Below are 17,402 nucleotides of genomic sequence, written 5' to 3' on the forward strand. Positions count from 1 at the left end.
GATTATAAGCATGTGCCACCATACCCTGCTAATTTTGCATTTTAGTAGAGATGGGGTTTCACCACATTGGCCAGGCTGGTCTCGAACTCCTGACCTTGGGTGATCTGCTTACCTTGGCCTCCCAAAGTGCTGGGATTACAGGCATAAGCCACCATGCCCAGCCTGAAATAATAAAATTTTAATCTTTTAAAAAATATGGGCCGGGCTCAGTAGCTCACACCTGTAATCCCAGTACTTTGGGAGGCCGAGCTGGGTGGATCACCTGAGGAAAATTAGCCAGGCATGGTGGTGCATACCTGTAATCCCAGTTACTTGGGAGGCTGAGGCAGGAGAATCACTTGAACCCGGGAGGCGGAGGTTGCGGTGAGCCAAGATCGCACCATTGTACTCTAGCCTGGGCAACAAGAGCGAAACTCTTGTCTCAAAAAAAAAAAAAGGAATGCTTCACAGATTTGTGTGTCATCCTTGCACAGGGGCCATGCTAATCTTTTCTGTATTGTTCCAATGTTTTGTGTATGTGCACGTGCAGAGCGGTGGAGCTGGGTTATCACAGGTCTAACTCTGGAACGGCACCCTTCACTATTATCCCCAGTGTACAGCAGTGGAGCTAGGAAGAGAGGCCCAGTGTCTAGAGAGCCCAGAAAATATGCCAAGAACATACATACTAGGCAAAGAAAACGAGCTTAAGAGGAAGCCCAGCCACCTCAGCTGCACTGGTTAGGATCTGCTACCTCCCCACAGTCCTCTGTAAAGTGAGCCAAACCTCTGTGCTGCAGGCTGCCTTCTGCCTACCCCCACCACCCCCATCCCCCAGAGCCCTGGGCTACTGGCAGGCTGGCTCTCCTGTGATATGGAGGAACTTGTTGGTCTCCATGGTTACGGTAACCCACTGGTATGGGAGGAACCGCATAAAGTGCGAGGCTGGCAGTGTGAGCTTCCCCCAGCCCTTGGCACCATGTGGTACTGGTATATCAGTTGTTTTGTGGACCTTTTCTGGGAGGAGGGAGTTAAGGAACTGATGAAGAAGGGAAGAACCCTGGCAGGACCACTGTCATCATCCTCTGGGCCACACAGAGGGCAGAGGCATGGGCACTTTGTCATTCACCTACTCCTCCTCCAGGATGGTTTTATGTTAGGAAAGAGGGTCTTCTTTGCCTGATGGCCCAGCCATGGCAAGAATTTGACTTTTCCTTGTTATAGAAGGAATACCAGGATGACAGGAATCAACTTAGCTATACTGGTACTTACAGTCAAGTTTCTAGGTATTGTAGCTCTTCCCAGAGCCTAGAGAACCCTTGGAGATGGGAAACAATGGTTCCTACCCCAAAGTGAAGCTAGATAATAATAGAATACATCATCAAGACATTCCTGAACACCAGGTTCTATGGTAAACACTGACATGGATTTTCTTTTTTCTTTTTTTTTTTTTCTTTTGAGACAGGGTCTTACTCTGTCACCCAGGCTGGAGTGCCGCAGTGTGATCATGGCTCACTGCAGCCTCAGCCTACCTCCCTGGGCTCAGGTGATCCTTCCACATCAGCCTCCCAAGTAGCTGGAATTACAGGCACATGTCACCACACCCTGGCTAATTTTTGTGTTTTTTTGTAGAGCTGGTGTTTCGCCATGTTGGCCTCAAACTCCTAGGCTCAAGGGATCTGCTTGCCTTGGCCTCCCAAAGTCCTGGAATCACGGGCGTGAGCTACCATGCCCGGCCAGATTTTCTCATTTAATCTTCCCTCCAATTCTGTGAAATGGGTCCAGCTAGTATCTTTATGTCCCAAATGAAGAACAGATTTGGAGAAGTTATGTCACTTTGCTCATGTTCAGTCAACTGGTAAGCAGCAGAGGTGGGCAGAGCGACTCTAGTAAGTTTTCTGTATAGTTTACCTCTTCTAAGATTCTGGAAGGCAGGAGCCAGATCTCACTGAGCTTTGCAACTGGAGCCAGGGCTCCAGAATACTGTTGAACAAAAGTTTGCTAGGGTAACAGTAGTTGGGGATTTAGAGACCAGACCCCAGCAAGCAGATTCTCAGGGATGAAGGTGGTCCTGGAAGCCTCTAAAGTCCTGGTTGCTCAGTAGAATCTACTTTCAGGAGGAGCCCAGCATTTCAAGTGGCTCTGAAGACAAGAGATTTGGAGCGTGCTCTTTGCATTGTGGCTTCCAGGCCTGAAGGAGAGTGAGCTGGAGGTGGCTCTCTGTTCTCACCTCTTTTGCCATGTCAGGTTTTTCCCAGGCAAGTTTGAGGCCTGGCCTGCCTCATGGGCCAGGCTGCAGTGCTGATCTCCCTGCCTTGTGTTGAGGATTGTAGCTCAGAGAGCTAAAGGGCAGTAAACCACCTTGGTTTTGGCTTTGTACTTAAGTTGCAGGCTTTCTGGTTATCCTTTGTGAGGGAGCCTCCTACCCTGGCTGGGAAGAGGGAGCAGCCCCTGCCTCCCATCTACAGTGGGATGGTAAAGGAATGTGGCTGTTTCTCAAGTGGAGCAGTCACAGTTAATTTTGGGGGTGGGAGCATCCAGGCTCTCCACTGGTGAATGCCTGCCAGTATTACAAGCTCTCCAACACTGAATGCTCCTCTGGTTTATTGACTCTTGGCAGTTGATAACCATAGTTGCTCAGAATCAAAGGATGCAAAGACGGTTTCTGGATACAGTGAGGGAGGAAGGGTTAAAAAACAAGGGACTCCAACTCCCAGTTACCAAATGTCCCATATGGCCATGCGCAATGGCTCACTCCTGTGATCCCAGCACTTTAGGAGGCCAAGGTGGGAGGATTGCTTGAGCCCAAGGAGTTCGAGACCAGCCTGGGCAACATGGTGATATCCTGTCTGTACAAAATATACAAAAATTAGTGGGGTTGGTGGCACATGACTGTAGTCCCAGGTGCTCAAGAGGAAGATCACTTGAGCCCAGGAGACGAAGACTGCAGTGAGCCAAGATCATACCACTGCACTCCAGCCTAGGCAACAGAATAAGACCCTGTCTAAAAATAAATTAATAAATAGGGACTTGCCACAGGCACATGACTTTTTTTAAGAGACAGTCTTATGCTGGGAGTGGTAGCTCATGTCTATAATCCCCGCACTTTGGGAGGCCAAGATGGGCAGATCGCTTGAATTGTTGAGTTCAGTACCAGCCTGGGCAAGCTGGCAAAACCCTATCTCTACAAAAAATACAAAAATTAGCCGGGCATATTGCTGTGGCCCTATAGTTGCAGCTACTTGGGAGGCTGAGGTGGGAGGATGAATTGAGCCCAGGAGGCAGAGGTTATAGTGAGCCAAGATCATGCTGCTGCACTCTAGCCCGGGCGATAGAGTCATACCTTGTCTCAAAAAAAAAAAAAAAGGAGACTGGGCTTAGTGGCTCATGTCTGTAATCCCAGCACTTTGGGAGGCTGAGGTGGGTGGATTACTTGAGGCCAGGAGTTCAAGACTAGCCTGGCCAAGGTGGTGAAACCTCGTCTTACTAAAAATACAAAAGTTATCTGGATGTGGTGGCATGTACTTGTAATCCCAGCTACTTGGGAGGCTGAGGCAGAAGAATCACTTGAACCCAGGAGACGGATGTTGCAGTGAGCCAAGATCACGCCACTGCACTCCAGCCTGGGTGACAAAGCGAGACTCCATCTCAAAAAAAAAAAAAAAAAAAAAAGGCCAGGTGCGGTGACTCAGACCTGTAATCCCAGCACTTTGGGAGGCCAAGGTGGGCGGTTCACAGGGCCAGGAGATTGAGACCATCCTGGCCAACATGGTGAAACCTACATCTCTACTAAAAATATTTAAAAATTAGCTGAGTGTGGTGGCAGGCTCCTGTAATCCCAGCTACTCGGAAGGCTGAGGCAGGAGAGTCACTTGAACCCAGAAAGTGGAGGTTGCACTGAGCCGAGATCACACCACTGCACTCTAGCCTGGGCAACAGAGTGAGACTCCATCTCAAAAAAACAATAATAAGAGTCACAAGAGTCATTCTGTCACCCAAGCTGGAGTGCAGTGGCACGATCATAGCTCACTGTTACCTCCACCTCCTGGACTGAAACAGTCACCCTGCTTTAGCCTCCCGAGTAGCTGAGACTACAGGCCCATGGCACCATGCCTGGCTAATTTTTGAATTTGGAGAGAGAGGGTCTCACTATGTTGCCCAGGCTTGTCTCGAATTCCCAGGTGCAAGTCATCCTCCCACCATGGCCTCCCAAAGTGCTGGGATTAAGGCACGAGCAACAGTGCTCAGCCCCATGTGGCTTTTTTTTTTTTTTTTTGAGACAGAGTCTCACTCTGTCGCCCAGGCTGGAGTGCAGTGGCGCAATCTGTGCTCACTGCAGCCTCCGCCTCCCAGGCGCAAGCAATTCTCATGCCTCAGCCTCTGAGTAACTGGGATTACAGGAGCATGCCACAATACTCGGCAAATTTTTATATTTTTAGTGGAGATGGGGTTTTGCCATGTTGCCCAGGCTGGTCTCGAACTCCTGACCTCAAGTGATCCACCCTCCTCGGCCTCTCAAAGTGCTGGGATTACAGGCGTGAGCCACCGTGCCTGGCCCCATGTGACTTTTATCTAAATCCTACCCTATCTCTTCCCAGCCTTTCTGTTTGAGGTCAGTGCTTTGTATTTCCTCCGTTTGCAAAACCCCTTACTGTCTCCCACAAATAGGATTGAGGAAACAGTCCTTCTGTCACATTGCAAAGCCCTAGAAAACTGAAGGGACTGGAAAAATGAAGCTGTTTGATCCTGCTCTGGTTCTCAGTCTACCAGTGAAGTCAGGGCCTACTTTTCAGGGGCTGGGAAAAGGAAAGGGTTGCTGTGGGACCACTGGGAGAGGCCTTTAAACAGCCCTCCACCATTGGCCTGAATCAAACATTGTCATTCCCATTGTCCCGAGTGCCTTTCCTGAGCCTTCATACCTTCTGCCTCCTAGCTTATGGAGGAGGAGCCAGAGGCTTATCTTTTGGGGGAAATGAGAGCACAACTAGGCATCAAAGAAGGGCTGATGAGAAACTGGTAAGGGGGACTGACTGTCAGGAACAGCAGAGTGCTGAAATGGTGACAAAAGCTCTGGGCTCTGGCCCCAGCTCTGTACTGAGAAGCTGTTGAGATTTTGGGCAAGTCTCATAACCTCTGAATGCCAATTTCTCAATGGAAAACGGGGAGACTACCTACCCTGTAGGTCTGTGTTTGGAGAAAACAAAGTGGACATACAGTAGTATCAGAAATGTGAATCTGTTGGCCAGGGCTCATGTGTAAGGCAAACATTTCTTGGCCATTCCTGAGTAGCATCGTCTTGCAGGGATATATGCTTAAGTGCTGTGAGAGCACAGAGGAAGCTTTGCCCTTCCCTAGAGGGTTAATGGTTACCAACATGAAAAGGTCACAGAGTTCCTTAATGAGAAAGAGCCTAGCCTAGAATCAGGGATGAATGAGAAATCGTTCTGAGAACCAGAGGCAAGGCTGCAACCAGCACATAGACAGGGGTCGTTGGTCTGGAAGGGGAGTCTTCTCCAGATGAGAGACAACCAGCTTGCCCCGTGCTCACCATGTGCCCAGATAGTGGGGGCTTAGCAGGAGGAAAGTGTGAGGAATCCCAGGCCTTTGGAATTCCTTGAGAAAGCAGTGTTGTTTTGAAGGTAAGGTGAAACTGGAGACTGGAGACTTGGGTGAGTGAGAACCTAGGGATGGATGAATTTTCAGAAGCAGGCCTGGAAGGCCCTTAGAAGAGACATTTGGATTGTTTCTAGCTTTTGGGCAAAATCTAGGATTAAACATGATTTTTTCATTGATAGAATGCTCTATCAGTGATAAAGGCTCTTAATCTAGAAAACAGACCTACCTCTAGGGGGCTTTATATAGAGTCCCCGAACTCCCTGAAATTATGCCCAAAATATTTTGTGTCTAAGTGGAATGTGCATGGTTCTAAGGTTAAGCACTGCTTTTTTAGGAAGTAGGAGGTCCATCCGCCACTGTCAGCTTGCTGGTTTCTGCTTACCCTCCTCCCTACTTCGTTCTTGAGGGGGTAGTTTGCTGGTCTTTGGCAGGGCCGCCACTCTGGGTCAGCACATCTGAGTCACACATATTCCTCCCCAGCCCTATTGGAGGCTTTGTTAAAGTCATCTGCCCCTACCCAGGTCCCACCTGCTACAGGTGAGCTAGGGTTTTATGACAGCCGTGGCTGCAGTGAGTCTCCTCACCCTCTCACCAGCTGTTACCCAGCAAAGCACCTTGGGGAGGGTGGGGCTGCCCACTTCCGGGGAGGTAGGGAGGGGGAGGGGAGAAGGAAGTTGATCTAAACCCGCCTCTTTCTCTCTCTGTCTCCTTTCCTGCCCTATTCCCCTCCTGCCCCTTCCCTCCCACCTTGCTTCTGGTGTACTGTCCTGGAATTGCACGCACTTCCTTACCACCAGGCTTCTGGCCCTTGAGAAGCCAGCGGGGCTTTGTCCCTGTTGCTCTCCTTGCCAAACTCAGTCTCTCTCTGCTAGTGGTGGTTTCGGTTGCGACACCGTCCAGGTTCCCAGGCAGGAACCGCTCGGCCTGGCTGCTTAGCTACTTTTCACTGAGGAGGTGGTGGAAGGTGTCGCCTGCTCCGGCTGAGTAAGGGTGGCTGGCTGAGCCTGCAGCCCCCGCCCTGGGCCTGGCTCTTCCCGGCCTCTGTACTTTGCCCTCGCTGCCTGACAGGTTCTGCTGTGGGCTCTGCTGAATGGAAGTCGCTGGTAGTCCTTTTCCCTTTCTCCAGTCTGGTATGTTGTCCCCCTTTTTACTCTAGGATTGCCTCCTCCTCTTTCTTCCTTCTCACCTCAAACATAGGATCTTTAGAGAGTTGCTAAGTGGCGCCCTGCCTGAGTCCAGCATAGTAATATTCATGGGAAGGCTGTCCAGATGTGGAAGTGGCATTGACTAGGAAAGGAAGAGGGGGCACATACCAGAAGAGTCTCCCCTGGGAACAAGCGGCTTGACAAGTGGGTGAGGAGGGACTGGTGGGAGGCAGAGTCCCGAGGCCTCAGAGAGGATGTTCTGGTGCTACATTGAGGGGGAGCCTAGGATCTAGGGCTGTCACCCAGGGCCGGTGCCCAAGGGATACTCTTCTCTCCCCACTCTGTAGGACCCGGCTTACTCTGCTTCTGGCCAGGGAGTATCACCTCTCCTGGTTTGGCCCCTTCTCAGCCCTCGGGAAGCCAAAGGACACTTGAGGCCAGCCCTGAATGCAGAGTCCCAAAGCATGAGCTTCTCCACGGGACAACTGTTGGTAGGAGCCTCCAGCATTAGGGCAGGGGCCTTGCCTACCTGAGTCAGCGCCAGGCCTCTCGGGGTGGCGGCTGTCTTCCGGGCAAGCCTGACAACACACCTAGGCCAAGTCTGAGATCCCAGGCGGAAAGGGCCTGACAGGCCCAGTGGATGCAAAACTGTCTTTTTATTTTCTCCTCCATGTCCTGCCTTCTCTTCCTCTCAGTAGCAGACCCCAAAGCTGTTTCAGCCCTACTTCTGAATCAGGCCTGCTTAGTAACTGCTTGGTTTGCCTTTTGGTTCCAGATAACTGCCTTGCAGGGTGACCCCTTATTCTTCCTAAAGGCTACTTGAGAGCCATAGGGGCTCCTCTCGACAGACCTCCTCCATCCTTTAGGGCCTGCCTGGAGTATGATATAGGCCAGAGCTTTGGGAGTGCCTGGTGTGCCACATCTTACTATAAGCAGGGAGGAGGTGGTGGAGGGGAGAACATGGTTTTCGCCAGGTCCTGTTGAGTTGGCCTAGTAGGGTAGCTAATCCTCAGCCTGCCATCCTGTTGGTGAGACCCAGGGCCAAGCTGAGTGGTGCAGCCAGAACCCAAAAAGGGAAACTCTCTTTCCATATTAGCCACTGCATACTCTTACCACTTTATCCTTCAGGGAAGCAGCTAGGTGAGGAAGTTGCCTCACTTGGGGCCTTACCCCAAGAAGCATTTCTGTTGGAGACTTTCTCCTCTTTTCCCGTTCTCTTTTGTCTGCTTCCTCCCAGTGGCTTGCCTCCTTACCCTGGCTCACATCCCTGCTGTGGGAAACATATTACAGCATAGAAGAGGGAGTGCAGGGGTAAGTAAGGGAAGGATTGAGCACTTGGAGTCCTGTGAGTTGGATGGTTCAGTCCTGAAAAGTGGGTTGGTGACTTTGGAGCAAGGGATCAAAGAGCAAGCATCAGTGCTTATTGCTTCTCTGGCTCCTGAACAAGCAGAACCTCCTCTCTTTCCCTGTCCTGGATACCCAATGTGGGACCAGCCCTTCACAGCGACCCTGTCTTGAGTTCCTAACTCCCCTTCTTCCCTCTTTTGAAGGCTAGAGGTGCTGGTGTCAGCTAGCAACAGGTTGAGGGAGTGTGGCAGTCCACCAGGTCTGGAGGAGAGCAGGCACTCAACCTGGCCCCTTTTGCGGAAAGGCCCCTAGCATCTCTTGTCAGCCTCCAGCTGGGCTGTAGCCGGCTTAGCGGGCTCAACTTTGATTTGGAAGGTTGTTTTGACAGTGAGACTTCTGGATTGGCAGACAGTAGTATTTGGGGACACAGTGGTTGCTCTTACTGAACACTGGATAAGGTGTTTTACATGTATTCTCTCATCTACTTTTGTAAAGTAGGGAACGTTTATTGCCACTTTACAGATAAGGAAATTAAAGCTTGTAGGTGGGGGAGACAGGACTTGAACCTGGTTCTGTTGGACTGCAGAGTTCCTCAAGATCGCTGCCTGGCACAGATGTCTGGCAATATTGGCCACCGGTCGTTTTTTGGGTACTTCTCTTCCCTATTTGTAATAATCTCACCTCCTTCTTGACAATGTTGATGTTACAGTTGTTCTGTTTTGGGGTTTTGTGTGTGTGTGTGTGTGTTTTTCCTTTTTGTGAATGAGGGTCTCGCTATATTGCCTTTTTAAATATATTCTTTTTTTTTTTTTCCTTTTGTGAATGGCAGGTCTTGAACTCTTGGGCTCAAGCTATCCTCCTGCCTCTGCTTCCCTAAGTGCTGCCTGTAAAGGCATGAGCCACTGTGCTTGACTTGATGATGTTGATGATAATAATAATAAAGTTAGTATGTGCTGAGTAGGTGGCAGATTTAGGATTTGAAACCTGGCAGGTTATCTCCGACATCTACAGTCTTAACCAGAAAGGAGGAGAATGAATGGCAGAATCTTGCTTGTGGTTGTTAAGCTCCTTGAGGCCCAGTGTGCAGCAGGGCCAGGCAGGGAATGCTGACCTGTGCCACACAGACCGGCCCCTCGGTTCACCAAGAGGGATGGGCAGAGCAGAGCTCAGGATGGGCATGGGATGCCCAGATTTGGTCTCAACTGGCAAAAGGCCCAAGTCCCCAGGTAGATGCTAAATCCCTGGTCTGGATTTTGAGAACTTAGAGACCGTCACGCTTCCTGCTGCCTTGGACTTACATCATCAGAGAAAAGGGGAGTGACAACAAACTTAGAAGGTGAACTAGAGGTTGCCAAGGAAACTTTCCCACCCATCTTCCTCTCGTAGGAGTTGGGGCAGAAGGAAGGTTTTTCCTGTTCATTGCCCCTTAGGCAGACTGAGTAAAGTGGGAAGCAGTCTAGCAGCACAGAAAGGGAAGCTGGGGCTGAGAAAAAGGTAGCCTGAGGAGGCCAGGCTTTCAGTACCCTGCTGGATAGGGCTGGGGCACCCTTCAGGAGACTGGCCCAGTCAGGTGCCAGCAATGCCCTTCTCTCCAAGGGGTGTGAACCCTAGAGATCCTTTGGAAGGGAAAAAAGCAGATATTTAAAAATTCACTTGTCTAGCAAACACTGTTTGAGAACCAATCAGTCTTAGGTGAGCTACAGGGTGCATGGAGAACAGAGCACCAGAGAGCTCTGTGGGCTGGAATGAGCAGACAGTAAGGGCTGGGGGGCTTCATGGAGATGCAATGGTTGGTGAGGAAGACAGAAGGAAGTTAAAAGGGCCTCTTCTGGGATGTGAGGAGCCTCCCCCTTCAAACATCTACCAAATATATGGGATCTTTCTCCTCCAAGGTTCAGCCCCATGTGTTTCTGGGATCTGGTCAAACAACTCACCAAAAGACACCCTGCAGCTACTATGCAAAGGCCCTGCATGGGCACAGTGAAGAAGGGGAAATGTCAGAATCAGGATACTGAATTTACTTGCTGCTGTCATTTCTGCCTGAAAAGCATCTGGCTGGGCTAGCAAGGTTCTTGCCTAGGAATGCTGGACAGTTCCTTGGGCAGTAGTAGCAAGTCATTCTTTTTCTCTGTGGTTTTTGAGTGTTTCACTTAGAGCCAACAGGGGCCATGAAAGGAAGAACTTTGACTCACACTCCTCTGGTCACCCTGCTGCCCTCCAAACTGTTTCGTGAAGTTTCCAAGGCAGCTCTGGATGGTTCTGGGATGAGGCTGTGGCCTCATATGCTTCGTTGCAGTATGCTGGAGCGATCGTACCAGATGTTCTTTGTGAGTTGTAAACCAGGGCTCTAATCAGGAGTTAGACCAGATTCTGCATTTTTGTTTTGTTGGTTTTTTTTTGTTTTGTTTTTTGTTTTTTGTTTTGAGACAGGGTCTCACTCTGTCACCCAGGCTGGAGTACAATGGCATGATCATGGGTCACTGTAGCCTTGAACTCCTCCTGGGTTCAAGCGATCTTCCCGCCTCATCCTCCAGAGCAGCTGGGACTATAGGTGCGTGCCACCACACCCAGTTGATTTCTTTATTTGTTTTTAATTTAATTTAATTTATTTTATTTTATTTTATTTTATTTTTTTGAAACAGAGTTTCACTCTTGCTGCCCAGGCTGGAGTGCAGTGGTGCAATCTCAGCTCACTGTAACCTCCTCCTCCCGGGTTCAAGCGATTCTCCTGCCTCAGCCTCCCTAGTAGCTGGGATGACAGGCGCCTACCACCACGCCCAGCTAATTTTTTGTATTTTTAGTAGAGACAGGGTTTTACTATGTTGGCCAGGCTGGTCTCGAACTCCTGACCTCAAGCAATCAACCGGCCTCAATCTCCCAAGATTTCTTAATTTTTTTTAGAGACAGAGTCTCCCTGTGTTGCCCAGGCTGGTCTTGAGTTCCTGACCTCAAGTGATCCTCCTGCCTTAGCCTTCTAAAGTGCTGGGATTATTAGGCATGAGCCACCTTGCCTGGCTCAGACTCTGAACAGTTTTAGTGAGAGATAATTCACATACCATAAGTTTATCCATTTGAAATTTAAATTAGTGACTTTTATTAAATTCACAGTTGTGTATCCATCACCACAATCAATTTTAGAATATTTTCATTACCCCAAAAAGAAACCCCACACTCCTTAGTTGTCACCCTTAAATTTCCCCCATCCTTCTCAGTAACCACTAACCTACTTTCTGTCTCTATAGATTTGCCTGTTCTGGGCATTTTATATAAATGGAATCATACAATATGTGGTTCTTTATGACCAGCTTTGTTTACTCAACATCATTTTCAAGTTTCTTCTGTGTTGTAGCATATATTCTTTTTTACTGCCAACCAATACTCCCCAGTATGGAGATGCTACGTTTGTTTATCTGTTCATCCAGCTGATGGGCATTTGAATTGTTTCCACTTTTTGACTATTATGGATTATGGTGCTATGAACCTTGGTTACAGGTTTTTTGTGGATTTATGTTTTCATTTATCTTTTGTATATACTGAGGAGCGGAATTGCTGGCTCACATAGTCTGTGTTTAGCACTTTGAGGAATGTACGCGTCTTCACGTAGATACATGTTTTTTGTCTAGACCATACCCTTTTTGTACAGGTTGAACATCCGTAATCCAGAAGCAAAAATGCTCCAAACTCTAAACTTTTTGAGTGCCAGCATGATGCCACAAGTGGAAACTTCTACACGTAACCCCATATGACAGGTTATAATCAAAATTCAATCACTTTGTTTCCTGAACAAAATTATTTTAAAATATGAAATTACCTTCAGGCCATGCATATAATGTATACGTGAAAAATAAACGTTTAGACTTGGGTCCCATCCCTGAGATATCTGATTATGTATATGCAAATATTCCAAAATTCAAAACGATCAAAAATCTGACACGTTTCTGTTCCTAAGCATTTTGGATAAAGGATATTCAACCTGTATTATGTTTATATGCCTGTTCAGTGCTGGTCATTGTAGCTTCTGCATCCTCATCCCCTCATTTGATCTAGGAGGGCAGAGCAGGGCAGACTGCTGCCTTGCTCAGACGTAGTCATTCAGTTATTTCATTGTACAAGTACTCATTGAGCAGCAAACATAAGCCAGTCTCTCTTTAAGTGCTGGGATCTATCAGTGAATAAAGAATATATGCCTGCTTTCATGTGCTTCCATTCTTACTGGGAGAGACAGCAAATAAATGTAAAGTGATAAATAATAAAGGTTCGGTGGGGCATTGGTAGTTCAGCGGCAGAATTTCGTCTCCCACGCAGGAGACTCGGGTTTAACTTCAGGCCACGCAGTCCTTCCATACAGGGAGGGCTACTACATTTCTACCTAACAAGGTTATTATGGCCAGGCGCGGTGGCTCACACCTGTAATCCCAGCACTTTGGGAGGCCAAGGCGGGCGGATCACCTGAGGTCGAGAGTCTGAGACCAGCCTGAGAAACATGGAGAAACCCCGTCTCTACTAAAAATACAAAATTAGCCGGGCGTGGTGGTGTGTGACTGTAATCCCAGCTACTCGGGATGCTGAGGTGGGAGAATTGCTTAAACCCAGGAGGCGGAGGTTGCGGCGAGCTGAGATTGCACCGTTGCACTGCAGCCTGGGCAACAAGAGCAAAGCTCTGTCTCAAAATAATAAATAAATAAATAAATAATAAAGGTTCATGTAAGTTTCGGGTGGCAATGAGGGCATTGAAGCAGTTATGACCATGTTGCTACCATGACTTTGAGATGCAGTCTTCTCGCAGTGTGCACAGGCAGCATAGTGGGAAGTGGGGTACCGGCTCTCCCTCCTGAGCCAGATGAGCTGTTGTGTTGCCAGTGGAGGTTCAGGGAGCCAGTGATGGGACAGCTCTGCTCCTGAGCTTTGCCACCCACAGGATCTGGGCACTGGACCTTATGATGTGCTCCTTTGGAGTGAAGACTGGCTGTCATCTCAGCCCCCTCTCCTTTCTTCTCCTGTCCTGTGATTCTTCACATGCCTACCAGCCCCCTGGAGTCTGCCCCTGCACCCTCCTCCCTTATATATTTTGCAGAGAGTGTTTAGAGGACTGGAAGTGTAGCTTGTAATGGTATCTCTGTTTCTACCCTGCAGCCCACCTTGGGACACCTTGACTCCAAGCCCAGCAGTAAGTCCAACATGATTCGGGGCCGCAACTCAGCCACCTCTGCTGATGAGCAGCCCCACATTGGAAACTACCGGCTCCTCAAGACCATTGGCAAGGGTAACTTTGCCAAGGTGAAGTTGGCCCGACACATCCTGACTGGGAAAGAGGTGAGCACTGGGACTAGGGACATGGCAGCACCTCCCAGCCCTGTTGACACTCCAGCAGGTGGTGATGGGACTACTACTGCAGCCAACCTCTTGTTTATCTGGCAGAAATGAGATCTGAGATATAGGGGTGCAAAAAGCTGTGGGATGAAAAGGAGTGCGAAATATAAAGGAGGAAGTAGATTGGAATCCTGGATTTTGCCTAGTCAGAGAAGTGATTTGGGGCTTTTTTGTCTCATCCTCAGGTAGCTGTGAAGATCATTGACAAGACTCAACTGAACTCCTCCAGCCTCCAGAAGGTAAGCACATGGCACCTCCTGTCCGTTTGTTTTTGTTTTGTTTTGTTTTGTTTTGTTTGAGTCGGAGTCTCATTATTGTCACCCAGGCTGGAGTGCAATGGCGTGATCTCAGCTCACTGCAACCTCTGCCTCTTGGTTTCAAGTGATTCTCCCACCCCAGCCTCCCAAGTAGCTGGGATTACGGGCGCCCACCACCATGCCTGGCTAAGTTTTGTATTTTTAGTAGAGATGGGGTTTCACCATGTTAGCCAGGCTGGTCTCAAATTCCTGACCTCAAGTCACCCGCTTGTCTTGGCCTCCCAAAGTGCTAAGATTACAGGCGTGAACCACCGCGCTCGGCCCTCCTGTCCCTTTCTAAATCTCTCTTCTGGGGTCAATGATCTACTCACCCCATTCAGACCTTCTCTTGAATTCCTAGTTTAAATTTTCTGGCCATTTCACTCACCACCCCACATGGCTCTGCTACCTTAGGGGTTTTAGTTGAATCCTCTGTGGTGACTCCTCTTGAGTGGGTTTCCTGGCCACAGGCACTGGCTCTGTTCATTCCCAGCCACTTGGCCTACCTGTCTGACCTACTTCCTGCATCTTGTTATCTTCTGGCTTGCGGCCAGCCCTATGCAAAAACACATGTTTGTAGCCACTACTAGAAACACATGCAGCTACTTCAAGATCTGGAATGATCCAGGGGAATGGCTTTAGAAATACAAGAATAAGAGGAAACAGGGAACCTGCAGCTGGGTTCTGTGCCAGCTACATTGTAGAGAATGAGCTCCAGCTCAAATTTTCTGAACAAAACCTAGTTCTGTTCATCTTGTGGCAAATCAGATATTTTCTCCATAAGCATATTGTGGTAGTTGAGTTAGGAGAAGGCATGATTCGTGCTAACATTAGAGTCAGATACAGTGATACTGGGAACCTTAGGAGTAGGAGTTGAGGATTGTTGTTGAGGGCAATGCTCATGGAATTAGAGTGGATGAGTTGTTCCCCTGACATGCAAATAGCCAGAACCAAGGTGTTTCCTATTAATTGTTACCCCTGGGATCCCTTCAAGGGTTCTTCAGTTCAGTGGAATCATTGCTGTCATCACCAGGGTGTCCTTGCTTGGAGCTTTCCAGGAGGAAGGGAAAAAGGGCTGCTCCTGACATACGGGCTCCAGCCCCACAGAAGAAGAAGTCAGCGTGGGATGGGCCATTTGGCCTTGGGAGCAGTCTAGCCTGCCATCGTAATAATCGCCAGTCCACCAAGCCATCTTACTCCCTACCTTGTTTTTCTCCCTGATTCTTCCTGGCTCTGTGGAAGGCACCGACACCGGACAAACAGAGCCATTTTCAAAACCTTTTGAGACTCTGTTACTAAAGCCAGTCTGATTCTGGCCAAAAATGTGATCTCAGCAATAATCCCTAAAAAATGAACATTGAAGAAGCTAGCCCCCTCAGGGGTCTAGACGAGCCCAGAAAACCCCAAGTTCTCCCAGAAGAATGCCACTTCCATGCCAGGTGAGCAGCCTTAGGGGAAGAAGCCTTGGCAGTTGCCTCTGGCCCCATTTCAGTGCTGCTCCCCATTACCACCCCAGAGGGTGGTATCGAGGCTTTTTGCCTCTTCTTCCAAAATATCTGTTGGGCCAGGGAAAAAAGTAAGAAAAACCTAGGCTCTAATAAAGGGTAAGGTCAGCATTGGGTTCCTGAAGATTGGAAAGCCTTTTTCTTCTTTTCCGTTCTAGCTCAGGAAAGCTCTGGGGCATCATTAAAGGGGAAACAAATGTATTCACTTTATTCCATAAACCATATCTCGAATTAGGGCTTCCCCTACACCCCCCAACAAAAACAACAACAAAAGGCCGGGCGCGGTGGCTCAAGCCTGTAATCCCGGCACTTTGGGAGGCCGAGACGGGCGGATCACGAGGTCAGGAGATCGAGACCATCCTGGCTAACACGGTGAAACCCCGTCTCTACTAAAAAATACAAAAAAACAACAACAACAACAACAAAAACTAGTTCTGCTCTTTGTGCAAGTGATGAGGCCTGGAATTACAAAAAGCCCCACCTCCAGTTCTCTGGCCCCCGCAGAGGGAAGGAGTTCATTTCTGTCATCTTTCTTTGTGAAAATACATGGTTTGGAGCCCCTGGTTTTGTTTCACAAAGAGAGCGTGAGTGTGTGGAGGTGGATTTGATTAAAATTGGCATCAGCTATATATAGGAGTGGCTTCTTCTGTCACCACCCTGGAGGCCCAGGAAGGAAAGGCCTATCCCCTGGAACAGAGCCCTCTGACTACTGTAAATCAGAAAATGATGGGGTCCCCCTCTGGTGCTCCACCACCCCTTTACACAGACCAAGCTGGGGTGTGTACTGTCACTGAACCAAGGCAGCAGCTCGGGTTCTGAATATTCACGCACATGGGCTCACACTCCCTCCAGCAGAGGCACCCAGCCAAATTGCCTGCTGTTTTGGGGCTGGATTTGGTAGACGCAGCAGAGGGCACGGCTGGCTCATCCCGATGCCATCCCGGGTAGCACGTCCCCACAGCCAGCCCTCCTCCAGCTTCCCCGACTTTCCAGCCACGGGGAAGGCCGCGCATGAGCTAGACAACCACCCTATTTTCTTTTCCCTGCCTGGTTTTGTTTTTTTTGGGAAAAAAATAATCCTAGCAGGGGCTCTGTTTGGAGGGACCTGAGGGGAGCAAGTTGAGCAAGCATGACCCCTGGTATTTTATCTTCCAGCTATTCCGCGAAGTAAGAATAATGAAGGTTTTGAATCATCCCAACATAGGTGAGCACAAGTTGTCATTTCTCTCTTCTTCCCCAACAGCAAGGCTCTGCTTTCCAGCATGTCATCTTCTCCCCGAGGCACACTGCCTTCTGGAGTCTGCGGCCTTCAAGGATGCCCCTGGGGAAGCTCAGCTCAAAATCCGTTTCCCCTTCTGGCACACTGGGCTGTCCTTAGCAGTTTGGCTGGCATGAGAGGAACTTGTTCTTGGGAGTGGGGGATCATGAAAGGAGGGGAGACTTTCATCCCTAGGATGCTCCTGGACATGTTTTAGAGCAGTATGTGGCCCCTGCTGCTTCTTGACTTAAGGCTTGGCCTTTTCTCTTGTAGTTAAATTATTTGAAGTGATTGAGACTGAGAAAACGCTCTACCTTGTCATGGAGTACGCTAGTGGCGGTAGGTGTGGAACGCCTCTTCCTATTGTGCCCCCACTTCTTCCACCTCCAGCCAGCTCTGACTGAGATCCCTGCCTGGTCTCTTACAGGAGAGGTATTTGATTACCTAGTGGCTCATGGCAGGATGAAAGAAAAAGAGGCTCGAGCCAAATTCCGCCAGGTAGGTGTGACTCCCTCCATAGGATCTGGACCTGACCTCTGCCTTTTGGGGTTTGACATGTAAGGATAAGCTGCCTGTCTGTAAGTGGCCCTTGGAGGGTACTTTGGGCTCTGCTTATCTGTGTGGCAGCTTAGCACTAGGTCACAGGATCACTGCTCTGCCAGCCCCTGTGGCCCACCCTCAGGCACCCCTGGGTTAACCCTTCTTCCTTCCTTTCAGATAGTGTCTGCTGTACAGTACTGTCACCAGAAGTTCATTGTCCATAGAGACTTAAAGGTAAGGCATGCACTTCTCCTTGTGCCTTTGATTGGGGGCCAGGTTGTTCCCCTTGGTTCTCCATGATAAAACCATCAATAACCATCAGGCCCTGAGTGTTCAGGAAACTCCAGCC

The 17,402-nt window shown here is 49.1% G+C and overlaps 1 protein-coding gene across 11 annotated transcripts in view; it reads left to right on the forward strand.

Annotated features, from left to right (window-relative positions):
• Window positions 1-17,402, forward strand: part of MARK2 (microtubule affinity regulating kinase 2) — a 77,807-nt gene that overhangs the window by 48,221 nt on the left and 12,184 nt on the right. For 8 of the 11 annotated variants that reach the window (XM_017882655.1, XM_017882657.1, XM_017882656.1 and 5 more), the window contains exons 2-7: window positions 13,218-13,397; window positions 13,640-13,693; window positions 16,411-16,459; window positions 16,787-16,852; window positions 16,941-17,011; window positions 17,231-17,287. In XM_017882655.1, the coding sequence (XP_017738144.1) occupies window positions 13,218-13,397; window positions 13,640-13,693; window positions 16,411-16,459; window positions 16,787-16,852; window positions 16,941-17,011; window positions 17,231-17,287 (477 nt within the window). Of the gene's footprint in view, window positions 1-6,265; window positions 6,723-7,979; window positions 8,049-13,217; window positions 13,398-13,639; window positions 13,694-16,410; window positions 16,460-16,786; window positions 16,853-16,940; window positions 17,012-17,230; window positions 17,288-17,402 lie in introns of those variants that run through there. The other 3 variants (XM_017882660.1, XM_017882659.1, XM_017882665.1) reach the window with 3 other exon arrangements.

This window comes from Rhinopithecus bieti, unplaced genomic scaffold (assembly GCF_001698545.2).
Source record: "Rhinopithecus bieti isolate Rb0 unplaced genomic scaffold, ASM169854v2 scaffold_13271, whole genome shotgun sequence".
NCBI classification, from domain to species: domain Eukaryota; kingdom Metazoa; phylum Chordata; class Mammalia; order Primates; family Cercopithecidae; genus Rhinopithecus; species Rhinopithecus bieti.